At 40.5% G+C, this 19,916-nt stretch overlaps 2 protein-coding genes across 3 annotated transcripts in view; one reads left to right on the top strand and one right to left on the bottom strand.

Annotated features, from left to right (window-relative positions):
• Positions 1–1,418: 1,418 nt before the first annotated feature.
• Positions 1,419–8,897, bottom strand: LOC119708452 (translation initiation factor IF-2-like). The gene is made up of 7 exons (XM_038154915.1): positions 8,878–8,897; positions 6,250–6,350; positions 5,853–6,029; positions 4,502–5,471; positions 4,275–4,311; positions 2,724–2,802; positions 1,419–2,448 (listed from the first exon to the last, which is right to left on the bottom strand). The coding sequence occupies exons 1-7, from the start codon at positions 8,895–8,897 to the stop codon at positions 2,339–2,341; spliced, it is 1,494 nt and encodes a 497-aa protein (XP_038010843.1). The 3' UTR covers positions 1,419–2,338.
• The window catches only part of TAFA2 (TAFA chemokine like family member 2), a 182,351-nt gene continuing 167,200 nt past the window's right edge, over positions 4,766–19,916 (top strand). The window contains exon 1 of one of the 2 annotated variants that reach the window (XM_038153302.1): positions 4,766–5,863. The gene's annotated coding sequence lies outside the window, so the exon portion shown is untranslated. The remainder of the gene's footprint in view (positions 5,864–19,916) is intronic. The other variant, XR_005258891.1, reaches the window with a different exon arrangement.

Raw genomic sequence — 19,916 nt, 5'->3', positions numbered from 1 at the left:
TATTTTGCAGGAAGTTTATAGAGAAAATTTTCCTGGAAGTAATTTCCACATGCATGAAGGGCAAGGAGGTGACTTGGAATAGCCAGTATGGATTTAGTAGAGAAAAATTCTGCCTGACCAACATAATTGCCTTCTACAATGAAATGGCTGTCTGTCTGGGGAAGAGCAGTGGGTGTTTATCCTGACTAGTTAGGCTTTTGACATGGTGTACCACAACATCCTTATAGCCAAACTGGGCAGACCTAGCTGGATGGGTAGTTTAAAAAATGGGTGCAGATTGATGGAACTGCAAGGCTTGAAGAGCAGTGGCTGGTCACTAGGGGCATTTCCCCAAGTTCAGTACTGGAGCTGAACTGCTGACAGTCCTCACCAACAACCTGCATGACAGTGGCAAACTCTCCCAGTAAGTGATACTGAGATGCTGGGAGCTGTCAATATACTGGAGGGCAAGGCTGCTGCTCAGAAGACTGAAAACAGGCTGGAGAATTGAGCTCACAGAAACCTCATGATGTTCAAAGACAAATGCAAGTCCAGCACCTGGGACAGAATAACCACATGCAACAGTACAAGCTTCTAGCACTATCTAGCAAACATTCTGGCAGAAAAATGCCTGAAGATGCTGGTGAACAAGATGAACAGGAGTCAGCCATGTGTCCTAGCAGTGGTGAAGGCATGACATATGAGAAAACTGATAGCTGTGTTTGCTCAGGCCCTTTAAAGAAAAAAAAAAAGGAGAAATAACTGCTGTACTCAACTGCATATGGATGGTTACAGGGAAAATGGAGCCAGAAACTTCTCGGAAATACATAGCAAAGGGCTGAGGCAACTGACACAAAAGGCAGAAAGAGAAATTCAGAGAAATTTATTTGGATGTAAGGAAGGAAAACCTTTCCAGTAGGGGAGGTCAAAGGCTTGAAAAAGGACAAAGAGAGTAGTAGGCACAATTCCTCCTTGGAGGTATCTGAAACCACTGGACACAGCCCTAAGCAACCTGATTTAACTTTGAAGTCAGCCCATGCATGACTGAGATTGGGATCTTCAGCCAAATCAGACTTCCAGGAATCCCTTTCAACCCATTTTCTCCCTGATTCCCAGTCTTCTCTCCTCTTGAATGAAAGCAATGAAGTCTCGCTTCCAAAATTACCTTGAATATACATATATCTGTGGGTTGTTTTTCTTTCCTTTTTCTTTGTTTTTGTTGTTATTGTTTTCATTTTTCCCCATCCTGGAAGATGTCATTACTCTACAAGGAGGATTTATGTTAGCATGCACAAGCATACATGTCAGTTATATCTTAGAAGAATGGTTTTAAACGGTAAAAACCCCCCAAACCATAGTCTTTATCTGTATAACTTAAATGTTGTAGAAAAAAAAAAAAAGACTGGTTACCTTCTATTATTGTTTTGCAATCAGTTTTTCCATTCTATGTGGAAGCTTTCAATGATCATTCCAGCATGCTAGTTAAAAACCTCTTTTTCTTCAAAATGCAATACCCAGCATGATTTTAGTAAATGCCTGTGGGAGACTTATTAAGGAACCCTAGAATAACTTTGCTCCATCATCTTTTCATTTCCAACGGATTTTCAGGAGTCAATTATTTTATTTTTGTATGTGAACATCTGGAATGTTGCAGAGCTTATAAAGAACTTAAATTTGGTGGACTGGATTCTCACCTGTGATAAAAATATGATTGTGTGTTTGTGTATCTGTACACACATTGTAAAGGGGACTTGTAGGCACTGTTGGACTGCCTCAGCTCACACAGTGTCAGGACGATAACCACAAATAGTTTACAGCAGCTGATATTGGAGATCCTTGCTTCCTCTTCCCCAGCTTTATGGGATGGCAATAAAGGAATGCTGTAGGATGCTGCTGTATCTCCTTACACTGAGGTATTCCTGGTGAATGCTGTGGTCTGAGCTGCTGCTTATTTAGTATGTGAAGCTCGATATTAATATAGTTGGAAAACCCAACCAAAATACTAATCTTTGTGTATAAAATGAGAAACCAAGAACCTAACTGCTAAAATGAAAAGCAGTGCCAAAACTGGCACTTTTAGCTAGTTTAGATTAGTAGCATGGTGAGTGGTGGGAGGGGAGGAGTCTCTTCAGAAAGATAAAGGAGCAAAACTATATAATTAACAGTACTGACATTGGTGTCAATTCTTAAGAGATCAATCTACATGTGGCTATCAAAATATAAATTTCCCATTTTTTCTATTAAGCAGCTCAGAACATGCATGCTTCTGAGTAAAGTTAGCATTTAAAAGATATACACACCAGATCCACACACAACTTAGTCAGAAACAAGTTTTTACTTTCCTGATTTTTATGCTGTGCTATTCACCTTGAAATGGAAATGCTGAGGTTGTTCCAAATACTACGCCTGTTGCAAATGCCAATGCCCATTTTTGTGTTTTATGCTTGCCTTTTAGCATGTGGAAGACACCTACAAATTGATGAAAAGTAAGAAACAGTGACATTAACTCAAAAATGAAACTAGCTGAAGGAATAAAGAGAACATTCATGTAATAATTGTGGTTCATAACTACATTGTGCTCTAAGGCCACAGTATTCAGCTGGGGATTTTTCAATCAGAAAGATATAAATACAGGCTGTGTAAGACAAAGACTGCCAATCTGGTGTTTCCAGAATAGGGTAAATTTATCACATCATGCATGTGCAGCATGTACAAAGGCACCTTTGGAGATGAGTCAGACTTACCAAGTAAGCATCTGTAAAACCAGCTGCACTCTATAGGTGCAACAGATCGTTTCAGTTCTTCCTGGGAGTGTTGACCATACTGTGAAAGCAAGCAGAGAAGCTCTCTGAAACATGTCTTTCAGGACATGCTTTCATATGCATGGTGTCACACAAGCTATGCGTGAGTACTGCAGATTTTTTCAGATTTTCAGATGTTGTACGAAGAGATTTGGAACTGCTCATGCGCAGCAGCATCATGACACAAACAAAGACTACATTTTTCAGTATTTTCACTGACAAAATTCTAGGGTTTCAAAACAGGTCAGCTTACTTGCTGCTTTGTCTGCTACTTTTTCTTTGGTTGTTTGCATAGGACTTGTTGATTCAACGTGATGATAAGAATTCTGTGTCTTCAGATGTGTTTGCCAGATTTCTGCAACAGCAGGATACCAGCATGAAACTACCAAATATCCTCTGGTCTTACAGCATGCAGTCAACTGGAGTGTAATGGTACATGCAGGAAAAATACACACATGGGCTCCTATTGCAACAGAGTGCTTGCCGCATCTACACGGCAACAGCTGCTGTAGTTGCATTTTAGTTGCTCTAGTTGTATTTTTGGTGTGCTTCCACTGCTTTTAATGGAGTGGCAATACCTATGGTCCTACATTGAGGCAGGGAGCTCCTGGAAAGATTACCCTTTTCACTATGTATTCAGGACCCCATGTCATTTGGAATTGGTGGGGCAGGAGCATTCAACCCCTGTGGATCGACTTGAGTCTGGATCTATCTCTTTTCCTGAAATTGTGGTGCCGATAGCAGCACAATTTTGGCTTTTTCCAGTTCCCTCTAAATTATTTTTTAGCTGTCTGTAAATCTAGAAACATGGTTACCAAATAGGGAAATTCTGAAGTTATTGTATCCGCTTCCAATGAATGAGACAAGACCATATTTGTCTTTAGAATGAGCAGCCTTTTAATTCAGCTGCAGTCAGCATCCGGCATGTGTGTGTACTGCAGTGCTTTCTGCAACAGCACTTGTGACAGTCACATTCCAGGCTACTTTTAACTTGCCCTTTCAATACCAGCCTCTTTGTATTTCATCCTACAGCTGCATCACTGCATGCAGAGTAGTCCACATTAAATCTTCATTTTGCCCCCCTCCCCCCCCCCCCCCCTTTTTTTTTTTTTTTGACTGTATGGATCTTTAGGTCTGCTTTGGAAAAAAAAATTCAAACATTCTACAGATGCTTGCTTGCATGGAAGAACTCTAGCATGATTAATAACAAGAAGAGAACTGTTTCCCTTCCCTCCTCTGTTTCTGACAGTTGATATGAACATCAGGTAAGATGTGGCAACAGTTAAGGACTGAGCAAAAGGTTCTTTTCTGAAAACTGGCCATTACACTAGCTTGTAGAATTGAAAAAAACCCCTAACAGATGATCAGGTATATCAGTACTTCTCAATGCTGCATGCATTCATCCCCATTTAATCTAGGAATAGACCAGAATTACAGGACAAAACTGAGAACGTGATTCTGATATCACTGTAACAAACAAGGTTTCTTTCTCACCTTTTTTAGCTCTCTCCCTTCCACTTCTCTGCACCACCTTTTGAACAGCACAGAACACAGCAAAATTAATTACAATACTCTGCTTTTAATTATCCTTGCTCAGCAACATTTCCCCTTATTAATCAATAGTCGTGGCAGACGACCACGACCCGCCACCCGCCTTTCAAGCTGTCTTAAGAGAAACAAGAGGTCTTTAGGACTTGACCCGTACTATCTTTACTCACTACCTCTCGAGCGCAGGTAGACGGACCAAACTCGCCACCCCACCGCCCAGGGAAGAGGGGCCCGGCCGAGTCCTCGGCTCTCCCGCCGCCGGAGCTGCCGTGCGTGTCTCCCTTCTCCCTCTGGAGGGAGACACAGTCCAGTTTTTGGCTGCCGCCGGCGCCGCCGCGTCCCTCCTGCCCCTGCTCCGGCAGCCGCGGCCCCGCTTCTCAGGGGCAGCTGCCCTGCTCTGTCTGGCCCGGCCGCTCCCTCCCCGCCCGGTGCCCCAGCCTCCCATCGCAGGGGCAGAGGGGTCCCGGGGGAGCGCGGCGGGGCCGCCGGGGGTCCGCGGGGATCTTCCCGGCCACACGCGCCTGGGCGTAAACTTCGCACCCCCGCCCCGCCGCTCGGAGCGGAGCGGAGAGGAGAGAAGGGAGAGCTGCGCTGCGGAGCGGGCGGCGGAGGGAGGCGGCCCAAGCCCCGGTGTGCGGGGGCGGCGGGCGCTGCCGGCTGAGCCCCGCTGCTCGGTCAGACAGAGCGGCGGCCGCTGGGACCTGCTCCCTCGTAAGGGCTGGGGAGGAGAGCCGAGAGTGGCCGGATAAATACGGGGGAGGAGAAGGGCGTCTCTCCCTCTCCCCACCTCCCTCCACCTCCTCCCTCCCCCCCGCAGCGGAGGGCGCGCTTGGAACTGCCTCTGTCTGTCCTGGCGCCCGAGGCGTCTCCGCGCCCTTCCGCGGTGCGGTGCGCGCAGGCTGGGCGCGGGAGGCTGCTGCTGCTGAAGGTGAAGCTCTCGCTCTCCAATTACTTTTCCCAAGAGAGAGAAGGAGGCAGCAGGAGGGGAAGTCGTGCTGTGTGTGGAAGGCACACCAATCAGAGATGCTCTAACGGAGGGACTGCTGCAGGACGCGCCGGCTTCTCCTCCTTCCTCTTTCGGCGGGGCTGAATCGGGACCACGCGCAGCTGGCGTAGGGGCCGGAGCCGTACTGGGCTGCAGGACTTACCCATCTCCGCTTTTCCAATACCTCGACCATACTTCGTCCTCTCTATTTTTTCCTATTTTTAATACTCTGAAATCGCGCACAAGAAACACTTCAAGTCTTCTCTCCATTCCCAGTTACTTCACCCTTCCTCTAGCATCTCTTAGCCGGATTCCTGGTGTTATTCCCTGAGAGGCGGGGTGAGAGAGCCGGGTCCCGCGGACGGCTGCTGCCCCAGCCCGGCCGAGCCGAGGGGAGCCGGGCGGAGCGCGGCACGGCGCCGCTCCATGCCCCCGAGCGCTGGCGGGGCGCGGGGCGTGTGCCGGCGATGCCCGGGCGGTAAGGCTGGAGCTCCCCCCGGACGGGAGGCGGCCGATCGCTAGGCATTTCTAGCAAGAACCGGGACTGCAGGTAGGTGAGCGGAGAGCTCCAGGGTCGTGTGTCTGTCGGTGTGTCTGTCTGGGCGCTGGTGGGGCCGCCGGGTGATACCCTTCGCGGCTGGCGGAGACCCCGCGGGCGGCGGGGCCAGGTGTGAGGTGCGCGGAGCGGCTGCCGCGGGCTGCGCCCTCCCGCTGCCCTAAAGTTGGACGGAGCCGGATGTGAAGAAGAGCTGCTGTGCCGTCCTTCTGCTGGGCACCTGGAGCAGCCGGCTACAGCCTTTCGCCGGGCGACTCTCAAGGCTTTTGTTTTTCCTTTTATTTTTCTTTGATTTTACTTAAAAATTAGTTCAACAGAGGTGAGGGGGAGCAGGGGAACCCACCCAGTTTTCAACTTTTATGCAACGGGTGGCCGCTAACTCGCAGGACCTTCGGGCACTTGGGAGTTACTGTGCCCGGTCGCTTTATCAGCCGCCTTCAAGAGAACGGCTGGAAGAGCGGGTAGTCGCTTTATGCGTCCTCTAAAAACAAAACAAACAAGCAAAAAAAAAAAAAAATGCGATAAAGGGAAGATTCATGGCTCCGTTTCTTTCTCTGTGTAGAGCTCTTCAAGTTGTGCGTATATAGTATGAAACATACCTTGTCTATCCACGTTGCTTTTGCAGAGAAAGTTTTAAAATAACCTGCTTTATTCCTGTGGAGCTATGGGATCAGACACCAGGTTATCAATGCAAAGAATAAAGAGCAAGAGCTTGCACTGCCCTGTTAGGGGCTGCCACGCATGGCTCTTCTGTATGTTTCATTCCTACGGGAGTTAAAATGATTGCTTCAAGCATTTTAAATTATATGTGTAGCTACAGTTCTCTCTTTCCAGCTTTTCTTGGAGCTTATCACTTTTTTTTTTTTTTAAAGTACCTCAGTTCTACCACCCTTCCCCCAGTAGACACTGGCTCAGTATTTAAAGAACTGTGCTTTGACTCCTGCAGAACTGTCAATTTAAATAATAAACATACTCAACTCCTTTCTCTGAAAACCCCATAAAGGATTCCAGGTCATAGGGTCTTTGTGCCACAGTGGATACATTTAAATTACTATTGACTAAATGATAATTGTTATCTGGTTTCTCTGTCTTACCAGCTAGTTTCAGACTTTAGCATTCAGCCTACGATATGCTTAACACTTTAAAGCTACTTTATGGGCTAATTTAAGTCAAATTGAGAAATTAGGATTCTTTCCTGTAGTGTTGGGTACACACTTGAAACATAGTAGTTCAGTGATGCTAGGAGGACAGCTTAACTGAAGTTGGAAAAGAGCATACTAAGATATTTTTGTCAGAGGTGGCAAAGGTTGCAAGTTTCATTATACTTTTTCACATTAATTGGGCTGTCATCTCATACTGATACCTAAATTGTTTTGTGAGTGTATAATTAACAGTAGTAAAGTAATTCTTATAAATTTCACTGTTAATATTTTATTTCAGAAAGCTGATGCTGCTGAGGCAGTATTGAAAACCCATGTGGGTTTTGTTTCACATGGTTCCAATTTCCAGTAGTTATTCTTATAAATGTAAACTACCTCAGTACCATAATTTTAGTGGAAAGCTTTGCTCAGTTAATACAGCAAATCAGATATACTACTCACTGGTTCTGCGTATTTTTTTTGTACATAGAAGGTCCCCCAAAAATGTGGTATTAACTTTAGATACATTGATGGTAGTGGGTGACTGAGATAAAATCTTGATTCTGTCTTGCGGTTTTAAGCAGAAAAAGATGACTAAGCTGCCAGTACCTTTAATCATACTGGACACACAGGGTAACTTTTTTACCTGTCTCATGATCTGAGGGATCTCAGCTGTATGTGTAGATGCCTGTAGTGCACTTGATTATTCTGGTGGGGAATACATGAAAAACTTATTCTGAATGAAAGTAAATAGATGTGTGTACAGATGGATATTGGAGATTGTTTTACTGGCAGGTTGCAAAGTGATGATTCATTGAGCCCTGTCTAGATTTACATAAAGCAAATAATACTTTATACTGAATTGTTATGGCTGAGAAAAATGTAGCAGCCAAGAAGTTTCATGATTTCATCACAAGTGATGACAGACTTGATAAAGGACATCTTTACAAATACAGGCAGTATGTTTTTGGTAAGCAAAATATAACCATGAAGTTTTTCAGATCTGAGCATCTTCACACCAAAATATTTTGCTGTCTGTGTTGCTACTTACCAACCAGGGTAAAGCCTAAATAATACACTAGAAAGATGTTACATTTATTATGTTGTATGTTTTGCTTACTATAAATAAGTAATGCAACAGTGCTAACTAGTTATCTCACTAAAGGAAATCATTGACTTGGAAGACAGAAAATCACAATACCTAATACTCATCTACACAGAAATGTGATCACCATCTTGAAAAATTATTCTGAATGATTCAACTATCAGTGAGCAAGTGGTTCTATGCCTCTGTTTTATCTTCTGCAGGATTTTATTAGAAATGCTTCATTAAGTCACATTACTCTGCAGCTGTTTGCTCACTGAAAATTAAAATAAAAATCAGGAAATTTATTCAGCAGAGCAGTAATATTTCCTTTGTTAAGTACTGAAAGTTCAAATAAAACAAAATCCTTTAGCTTCAGTGTGCCAGAAGCACTGAGTACATCCTATTTTTGTGATGTATGGATGGCATTTACAGATGCAATTCATCAATGTATTTATTAGTCAAATGTCATCAAACAAAGAAGATAAATGGCAGTAAACAAAGACTGCATGGTAATACAGAGGCTAAAACAACAGAAGACCCTACAATCTAATTAATTAATGCTCAGTTTCATATTTCCATTCTGTATTTAAACATCTCATTTAAATGTCTTTCATCATTTTTTCTATTGCATGTCTAAGTAATTCAGGTAGCAATAGATTTTTATTGGAAAATATATTTTTCATTTACCTTTTGAAATGCTGAATTTTGAAGGCATTGAGGCAAAATTTATGTAAGGATGAGTGCAACAGAAGGGTCCTATGCCAGCAGAACTGAATACTGACCTGTCCCTGTTCATGACCATTTTTGTGTTGAGGGTTATCCCCAACTGATGTAGACTTCATTGCTCCCTTGGAGTAGTTGCAGCTCTGACATTTTAAATCAGCTGGAGTATTTGCTCCATTATCCTTAGATCACTGAATTTAAGAGCGTACTACTTAGAAGGATTTTGCTTGTGCTTTGTTTTATTTTTTTTTAGCATGATAAAACAATTACACAGTATACTAAGCTTCACATAGTCCATTGTAAGCACACACTTTCACATTTGAAATATTTTTTGAAAACAGAAGTTCACTCTTAGGGCTATTTCAACAGGAAATTTGGTTCATTGATTTGGTTTTATAAACTGTTAATATTTACTTTGAAACACTTCTCCTCAACACGTCTCCTCTGACTAAATTCAGACATATAGCATTCACCAGACATAGGAATGAATGTAGAAACATCAACAGTAATGTTGTTCATTTTTCCTGCTGACAGCTACAGAGCTATCTCCTTTTGCTCTTGTAGAACTTGGGAAGATAGTGGAGTTTATGCTTTGTTTCTTTATAAACCCAAGCCAGCCACTCTTGTTTGCCATATGTCGTGAGTTATTTATCAAAAGAGATTACAAAATAATAATGGCCAACTAATGTACCTTTTCATATTTCTAGTGCAGAACAGTCACATTTTTAAGATAAACAATGAGTTATTTATCAAAAGAGATTACAAAATAATAATGGCCAACTAATGTACCTTTTCATATTACTAGTGCAGAACAGTCACATTTTTAAGATAAACATCTTCATATAGCTTCTTTCATGTCATGTGTTTTGAAAAACACTTTGGAGATAGAAAAGAGAAAGCAAAGATCTTATGCTTTACTAGTTAAAGTAGTTAACATAACTACCAGGTATGGCATGACACTACATAGTTAGGTAAAATGGGATGATTCCCTAAAAAAGCTTTCTAAGCTTTTTCTTCAGTCTGAATACATTGGTACAGCGATCTGTAGAATGTGCTTCAAGCTGTTGCTTGAAGTAACACTGGAAAAATGCTTTGTATGGATTTGATCCTTAGTCCTTAACTAAAGACTCATAGGAGAAGCTCCTATATGTTTTGTGGTGTGGAGGACTCATTTATATAATTGTAAAAAGTTAGAAAATGCTTTCCCCCCTCATCTTTGAAGTTTATCAAACCTCCTAATCTGTGCTGTGTTCATAGCTTGCATTTTCTAGTTGCCTCACTTCACATCTTGCTGATCTTGTAATAGGAAACTTGAACACAGGTCTCTTGGCACCAGGACAGTGTTGTATACAGCTGCCTCAGCCGTGTGCATCCCTTTAACAATGCCAAGGGGAAAGCCATGGTACAGGGTAGCTCAGGTGAAAGCACACATAGCTTTTTTTGGCTCCTGGGTGTTTGGTAATCTTCTATGTCTGTATCACAAATCGAAGCTAATGTGGCAGAAGGTGCTTACATTGGCAAACTTCACAAGTAAGTAATAAGCAATCACAGTTCAACAAACCTAGCTGGTTGTATAAATAGCAAAATATTAATAAATGAGTCAGTAAATATAAACCATTTTTAAAATAGATAAATTTTTAGTCTTGATTGTATGCTGGCCTCTCTCTCTCTGGAATATTTCTTACCTGCTCTGTTGCTATATTAAGGTCTAATATTTGAAAATGAGGTACTGGACTAGATGGACCACTGTCTTGATTCAATAAAGCAATTTCTTTCTAGAAATGCAAGGAGGCAGTATTGCATACTGCAATATTTATTTTACTTACAAGAACCGAAGTGCAAGAACCAAACTGCAATTGCTTAGTGTACTGCTTTTAGTTTTTTTCAGTTTTAAAAGCAGGATATAAAACATTTCTAAAATAAATCTGTCAGTTACATGCAGTCTCACACCAGCTCTTTTAGAGACAGGAGCACAGACCTGACTAGTCTCTCACATTTGCAGTGATACTCTCATATTGGATTGCTTCTACTCCCTCACTGCATTTTCTGCATCACATATTGATAAGGCAGAGCTGTGGCCTCTGATCCATCCTGCCACAAAGCAGTCAGTTATGTAGCGGGTGCTCTCCCTCATCTCTGCCTGACAGGTTGTGTCATGGACAGGGTAGAGGATGTGGCTCAGCCCTTGGGTCACCCAGTGGATTTTCATGCTCATACAAGTGTCTTTATACAGAACAGTCTTCCTGGTTACAGGTTGTCCCTGCCTTACTCCTCACCATGTGAAACTATGTATGAGAGAACCTGTACCAAAGCCTTTGATATGCACTCTTAGGATAGGTGCTGCCTTCGGCCTTGTGACTGTGCATTTGGGAGAGCTGTGAGCACTGCATCCAAACCATGCACTCTAGATCCCCTTTCAGTCGGGACTTTCAGTGTTTGTTCCCATTTAAGATACCTGTTTGGCCTTTCAGTTTCTAGGCTCAATGATACTTTGTCACTGGGTATTGTGCTACTGCATTTAATGACACTGCAAAGTCACACAGAATGGCTTGATGGCTCTGAGGAAAGCTAATGTCTTTCTGTGCTATCTGTATGTTGTAAACTGTTTGAAATGTGTATCTTTTCCACTAAAGGATGAAAGTGGGTACCATCTGAAGCTTGCCTCATGGTTTATCTAAGATGAATTAGTAGTCTTAGTTCAGTTGGAACAGTAGAAGTGTCCAAGTCCCAAGAGTCATCACTGGGAAAAATTAGGATGTGTTCCTGCTGTGTGCAGAGAGGCAAAACTTGAGGTCCGATTATGTGAGACATTTCAGCTGGTGTGGCTTCAATGGGACCAATCAAATTAGTTATGTGATTTAAGTCTTTTCTGAAGTGAGCCTGAATAAATATTTCTAACTGCTTAGGCTGATCTGTGCTGAAGGCATGTAGGTGAGATGCTATTTTGATAACTATGTTTGTGTCTGTATTATGGGTATAAATTTAAGACTTGAGCTTTATTTCAGTGGTTTACCACCCCTACACCTTTTATGAAGCTTCAGTCCCATTGTATTCAGAAGAGAGACTCTATAACAGCAAGCAAATTTCAGAAAGAATCTACAGGTGTACAGGGTACTCTGCATTATAAAGTTAGAGGCTATTATTAGAATAATATCAATTTTCAAATATGGTGTTACTGGTGTGGCACCAAAATAAAATATCATTTTCTGACTAAGCATATCAGGCTCTGGTATTTGTGCAGGAAATTAGGTCATGTTTAGAGCCTAATTGCAGAAAAAAAGATCTGTTTCAGCACCATTAAAAGAGAAGAATACCCTCACTGGGGTATATCCTCTCTTCAGACTCTGTTACCTGTGTGAATTTAGGGTAAAAAAACATCAATCTATGCATTGCAACAAATAAGCTATTATTAAACAAGATGGGAAGTTTTATCTTAAGATCTGGTAACAGTGGCAAATACAGAGAGATAAGTTCAGTTCTATGGGCTCACTGGAATCAAGACACAAGAAATATTGTATTTCTATGCAAACATAACATGCCATAAATTTAGATATGGTGTTATCAGCCAGTACACTGACATTTCTGATTATTATGATCCTGCTTTTTTCTGTTCAGTCTAGATTCACGAGGGATAAACCTTGCATTGGAATTAAGGTAATATTTAAAATGCATTACTGGCAAAGTGTCCAAACCTTCATAAGGAAGGCATTATGCTGCTTTTTGTGCAATGGATGTTCAAATAAAGAAGTGCCCGTGAATCCTGGTTGAGCTTCTGATTTAGGAAATGTTGGAGTTTTTTTTTTTTTCCCTAATGCAGATTCATTTTTCCTTTATGGCAATGATATTTTATTATTCTGGTAATAAACATTGTCATTGTGATTGCTCTGGTTTAGCCCCAGTAGGCAGCTCAGCCCACTCAGCCACTTGCTCACTCCCTCACAGTGAGATGGGGAAGAGAATTGGAACAGTAACAGTGAGAAAACTTGTAGGTTAAGACAGTTTAATAGGTAAAGCAAAAGCTGCACACACCAGCAAAGCAAAACAAGGAATTAATTCAGCACTTTGTGCTGGCAGGCAGGGGTGCAGCCATCTCCAGGAAAGCGGGGCTCCATCACACGTAGCGGTGACTTGTGAAATGTATGACAATTCCTGCTTCTTCTCTTCCTGTGCCTTTGAGCATGACCTCACACGATATGAAATATCACTTCGGCTATTTGGGGTCAGCAGTCCTGCCCCTCCAATCTTTTCACTGGTGGAGCAATGTGAGGAAGAGGAAAAAGGCCTTGATGCTGTTTAAGCACTGTGTAGCAGTAACTAAATACATCTCTTTTATCAACACTGTTTTGGTCACAAATCTAAAACACAGCAACCCAAAAGCTACTATAAGAATATTAACTCTATTCCAGCCAAATCCAGTACAATCTCTACCACTTATTCTTACAATTTGCATCACGCTTCAGTCCCATATTGTTCAATACCCTCTCATTAACCACCCCCTTTCCCTTCTCACTCCCTAATATATGCAGGTATTATTCCTTTAGTCTGTGGCCCATCATGTGTATAATGTCCATAAAATGTCAATTTAGTTCATCTAGTCCTTGACTTGGATTCTGTTTGTTATGGTGGTCACTCAGGAGAGGAGAGGTTGTTGTTTTGTGGAGTTACCTGGCACAAAAGCCAGCTCAGGTTGGGTCACTGTTGCACTTGGCACTGGTTGTTGTAAGACTTGTCCTCAATTGGTTTGGGTGGTTCTTGCTGTAGTACTTACTGTAAAATGCAACTGAAATCATGGCTTATGGCAATTTAAATGTATATATATTGCAGATTCCATCCCTGGTCCCTTTGGACCAGGCCATAGGGTTTTACATAGCAGTGAACTTCTCTGACTTCCACTGCTGCAGCATGGGTCTATCCACAGACCACAGCCTGTTCAGGGGTGTATCTGCTGCAGTGTGGACTAATCCACAGCTGTGGTCACTCTCAGGTGTGCTCCACTGCTCTGGTGTGGCCTTATCCTTGAACCCAGCCCCTTCAGGGGTGTACCTGCTGTGTTGTGGCCTTATCCATGGCCGGGTCACAAATCTGAAACAAAATGAGCTACTATTTAGAAAGGTAACTCTATGCCAGCTAAAACCAGTACATTGATAGAAGTATTTTTGGTGATTCTATTCCAGATTTTGTTTTACCACATAGATCAGCTTGTGACCAAAGCCTAACAACATAAAAGAATGTAACTCTGGGTAACTGTCTTCCCCTTGTACACTGCTTTTGCATCAGATGCGATTCTGAGCCCACAGCTTGCAGCTCTTTGTACATTACTTTGGGCCTTTAGATGACTCTGTGAGGTTTTAGGCAGCTTTAGCCCTCCTGTTTGTGCAGGCTGATGCGCCAAGCACCTGTTTGTGTGCACACAACTGCATAGCTGCCTTCTCCTATTCTGCTCATGTCTGCATCCCCTTGTGTAATTGTTGGGGTCACTGCTTATGGAAAATGTACTAGGAGAAAGTTTAACTCTAAATCATCTGTTCTGAGCTTCTCTCCCTTTGAGGCTGTGGTATAATTCTTTAGTTTTGAGGATTTTTTTTTACAGCTTAATTATTCTTAAGTATTTCAAATAGTCTTTGTACTTTGTTTTGTTGCATTATTATGAAGATAATTTGACACTGAGTAAATACACACTTGGTACGTTTTTTCATTGGAAGAAAAATTTTAAAATTGCTAATTCTTCATCAAAGAAATTCTTCATAAAACCCCTCTGTAAGAAAAATGTTGACTCAGGTATTGCTATAGCTGCTTGAATACTCCAAATCTCTTTAATATGACACCTTGTTCCCATTTCCAACATTTTCAACTTGAAAAATTGAACACCCAATAATGACACTCATATTCTCTCCTTCCTCATCATGTCTCAGCTGCTCATAACCTAACTTTTTCTCCTCTGGTTCTCCTTGCCCTTCCTTTTCTCTTCACTGTTCACCTCATCTGCATTGGTGTCATAGTCATATGATCTTTCCGAATGTCAAGTAAATGCAGACTGCAGTCAGCATTACCAAATTGCTTTCCTGCCAGAAAAGTCTCTTTTCATGTGCATGACCCATCATCTCACAGTTAACTGCAAGCCATTCTGATTCCCAAATTTACAATGTATTTTCTATTTAATGAGCTATTAGACATTATGCACTTTTTAACTTCATTTTTTCTGACTAACTGCTTTCCTCCTGATAATTATGGCTTTCGAAAGAAACAATTAATTTGAAACCAATTCTGCAACAGAAGTGGCATTATTTAGATAGCATTCCTCCATCTACATGCACGAGGGATTATCTCATTAGGATTTATTTATATTTGGAAACTCCTGGAGACTACTATATCAGTCCAATAGCCACCATGGTGTCATCAATAACATAGACAAGGCTACTGCATATGCTATTTTAATAAAACTTAAAATGAAGGTGGATACGTGGCTGACTGGGTAGTTGGTTTTTGCTTTGTCTAAATGAAAAATAATTAGTATATACATTTTCTTCACCCATGAGAGTGCTTTGAGTAAACCTGAGCAAAAACACAAATAATATTCTATATGTATTGCAAAGATTTGAACATATTTGAATCGGTATGTTATTCTCATATATTCTTTTGGTAAGGATAATATTCTGTTTGTTAGGATAATTCTTCAAATCAAGTGGCTGTCTAATAACAAGCTGGCAAAAATTGCAGCTGACTCAGTTACAATGAAGGAGTGAGTTCAGCGTTTGTGGCTCACATGTAAGGTTCCCTTACGTCCATGTATTTATTAAATCTATTAATATGTACTAATGCAGGCTATATAATCCTGGTTTTGCCATTGTGGTTGATTATACCTAGTTAATAGATACAAACTAAATGTAAATGCAACCTGCCAAAGGATCACCTTGTGGTAAATCCTAATAATATTTCCACGAATGCTAATATTTTTGGGTTTTGCTACTTTGAGTTCCACTTAAGCAAAATGGGGAAATGATTAATGGAAGGAAAACTTATCCATGACTCTGCCATGGAAGTTGGTAGAAATGTCCCAGCTGATGTAAAACAGACTCTGATAGACTCCCTTCACTGGTTGCATGTCGGAGCTCACACCTCATTCTTGCAGCTACTTTATGGGAACAATATTGAAAATGTTCTTGTGAGAAAATTTCCTTTTTTTGAATCTTTACATGTTAAATGTAGATTCAAAATGAATACAAGATACATATAATTATGTAGAATCCTTGTTGCCTTTGTAGCTGAAGGGTATGTTTTGTATTCCCTTCTGTCTTGGGTACTGTAAGGTCACAATTTACCTGTGCCTTATGCACCTTTGCACCCCTGTTTGAGAAAATAGCTAAGTGTGCAGATGAGTAATTAGTCAAGCACGCTTTACATCTCCCGTCATTTCTCTGGAACTTTTTGGTTCAACACTGCTTCAGTTCAGTTGCAATCTTTTCTGGTTTCTTGTCATAGTATCATGACAGGTCTAGTTCTGTCAGCTGAAATAATAAAACATTTCTCACTAGTGAATGATTCAGGTGATTCAAAGCCAGAATTTTAAAGCAAAATATTTTTTAGTCTCCTAAAATTCCTACCCATTAAACAAAGAGGTAAAATAGTCTGCATATACCAAAACCTTCCTAAGCTTTAGTGTTTTACTGGAAAAAGTAAGAAGCTATGATTTTGTGCTTTGTCCACAGCTATTCTATGAGCTGCACATTTCAGTCTCTGTGTCTTTTTAGTGTCCTAAGCAATTGTTGGTAATTCATGGTCTCCTTCCTGAAGAGACAATTTATAGCTGTCTGGTTCTTCTAATTTCTGTGTGTATTCTGGTCTTGATCAGAAGATCTGTATAACTTTTATCTAACACCTGATAGATAATGTAAAATAACATTTTTCCATTTACTGACCAAGCCATTATGACTTTAAATTATTGTCCCTCCATAGATACAATTCTTCTTCTTTTTATTTGCAGCTGGTTCTTGGCTTTGCATAAAAAATACATTTACAACCCTGTAAGCATAACAATCCTTAAAACATTATGCACCGACCATGTATGAATAGCTATGTGACAGTCTACATTATCAACTGAAACCATAAGATAAACATGCATAGTTTTGCTGTATATACAATGTATTCCTAGATCAGGAGTGGGCTGTGGAGTTCAGACCCACAGTGGTGATCATAATAGTAATGCGACATTGGAAAGATTTAAAGGTACCTCTTTCTCTGTTCTTCCACTTTTGGGGTTGTTATTTGTTGGCTAATTAACATTTTTTAATTGGGCTTTACCAAAAAGTGAATCAGACATACTGTAATGTTTTTAGGTATTGGACTACAGGTAGTCTTGGAGGCAGAGGGAAATGGATGATGGAACTGTCTATATAATGATAAGTCGGTTCCCACAATATGATTGTTTCTGGTAGAAGTTACTGAAAACCATAGTAGTGCTTGAAAATCATCGTTTGCTTTAGTTTCTCCTTTCCCCACAGATCAGGAGAATTCTTGAACTTAATTCATTATCATGAAAGAAGTTTATTGGAGCCCACTGGAAAAGGAAATAGAATAGCAGACAAACAATTTCTCTGTTTTGTTTTTATCAGCTGTTGCTGAGGTTCTCCAGTGAGTCTGATCTTAGCAAAGACTTTCAGTTTTTATCCATTAGATCTCTTTTGTGAAGAGGAAGAAAAGTTTCTTTGTTAAGGTACTTCAGTAATGGCCAGAGTCAGAGAACAAATGGGACTACCATCTAACAAAAGAAGGAACTGAGAATGCAAGAGAAGTACTTCTTTGTGCTTTGATGAATACTTTGTCAAATTCTCTGCTTTTTAGTGGCAGACAGTGTTTCACATAGCACTGTTACAGGACAAATGGAAATTTGTCCAGGCACTGAGTAGTTGTTTCCACTTTGGAGGAAAGAAACTGTACCGGCCTCTGCCTTCTGTTCTATTTTTGTTTTATGCTCTTTTCATATTTTTGGAAGACATTTCATTAGAGTTTCCCAGAAATGTCTAACCATGCATTGTAGAAAAGAATGTCTGCCTATGACTTTCTATGGAAGCCTGGTTTGTAATGCCTTTTCATTTTTAACTATTTTCATTTTTAACTATTGTAAATGCTTTCTAGCATTGAAGAAAAAAACGTAATTGGGGAACAGGAAAATGCCCATGTCCTTTCTTTTTTTAATTTACACACTTTTTAACTTAGGCTTCTGCCCAAGAAATACTTCCTTTGAAAAATGAACCCGAATTTATTGTTCTACCACATTTTTGGTGGTTTTTCTTCTTTTTAAAAGAATTGTTATTGAATGAAATAATGTCTTTGATTAGTAGCAACATGCTAACAATTAGAAACTTTTATTTACCTGTAAATACATTTTTTTCTACAAAAACTTGATCTCTGAGTTAAATATCCCTCACTCCAATGAATGAATGCCAATTACATTAAGTAGTGGTGTAATAAAGGAGCACAGTGGTGTAATAAAGGAGGAAAATTCCTTGGTTTTGCTTTTATCAGCGTAATAAGTTATAGTAGTAATTTTCTGTGAGAGTTTTAATTTTCCAGTGTAATATGCAGTGAACTTGTAATGGTTTCTGAACTAGGTCTAATTTTTTCAGTTTCTTTGCCATTTGAGGGCACTTCCTCATACCTTTGAGTGCTTTCAAGCCTCTAGCCCTTTATCTGTCTTTGAGCATAGCTAACATTTTGCCATTCCACTGACTTTCAATGCCAGGCTTCCTTGGTGAGTCTAACTGATTTGTGGTCCGGGCTCAATAAAACAGACAGAAACATTTAAAATCCAAAGCTATTTTTAATATTAAAAATCAAACATAAAGTGGATTTGAAAATACAGTCTGTTCTTTCTATCTTGTGCTTCAGCTTACCTCTTCCATTTGGTACCCTGAGTTGGTTTGACTTCTGCAGTTGCTCAGAGATCTGTGTAACACAGTTGCTTTTTCAGAAAAAGCTAAAGGGCTTGAGCAACAGACACTACAATCATTAAAACCGGTTTTTAAAATAGCATCTTATCCCTTCATGGTTAGCTTTGTGTGTTCAGTTTTTCTGCTAGCCTACAATACTATAAAGCTTTCTGACTGAGTACTGCATACCTCCTTTTTAATTTCAGTCTCAGAGGTGACGAAGGAGGTTTAAAACCTGCTCAGATGGCCTAGATCTGTCAGAGAAAAGAGAGTCGAGCCCTTCACATAACCATTGCAGATACTCTGAAATTCACTCTGAGAATCTCTTATAACAAAAGCTCTTTGGGTGGCTGATTTTGACTGAAAGGGTGAAGGTGAAGCCACCTCTCAGCATTTTTAGCACTAATAAAGTTGTGGTTGGAATTTACCTTTTCACTGATATTATCATATCCAGAAGCTGGATAACAGCTACAATTGTGTTTTACCACCCCCTTGTGTTATTTGATTGGCCTGAATATCTTTTTCCAGCAATTAAATTTTGTGACTTGGAATGATACAGCTAGATGTAGCAGTCTCACAGGTCTCATAGTATTATGTTTTCTTGCCTGTTCAAACATATGGTAGTAATTTTATTTTTTGAAGTTATTCTTTTTAATCTTGAAGCCTCTGCTCAAAAATTTATTAAACCTCCTGGTATTTGGAGAAGAGTAATAATGCTGCATCATCAAATAAAATTCCTGAGCCAGCATACAGGACCTGAAAAGAACACCTTTTTAGACATCTCCGTCTCTTTTTCAAAGACCCCTAAAAACCACAAGGTATGCAAGATTAAAAGTAAATACAGTAAAAGTAAATACACCTTCAATTGTGATTTATTTTGTTGCCAGATAATATACTTTTGCAAAGCTAAATTTGAAACAACAATATCTTATTTTAATGGTAAAAGAAACACCTTCTTTAGAGACTTCAGTGTTCTGCAAAAAGTAAAACACTATGTAAGTCACCTTGTTACTGCTTTGTGATGTTTAAAGAAGAGTCCAGTGCTGCTTGGCTTTAGGTGTTGGAAATTTGGTCATAACCTACCAAAAAGGGCATTAAAGGCAGAATTCAGCTTGAGACTGACCCCTAAAATAAGCATCCAATTGCAATTGGAGGTGGGCGCTTTAGCTTCC

This window comes from Motacilla alba, chromosome 1A (genome assembly GCF_015832195.1).
Source record: "Motacilla alba alba isolate MOTALB_02 chromosome 1A, Motacilla_alba_V1.0_pri, whole genome shotgun sequence".
Taxonomy (NCBI): Eukaryota; Metazoa; Chordata; class Aves; order Passeriformes; family Motacillidae; genus Motacilla; species Motacilla alba.
Note: the sequence above shows the minus strand (reverse complement) of the source record. Positions and strands in the feature narration are given on the sequence as shown.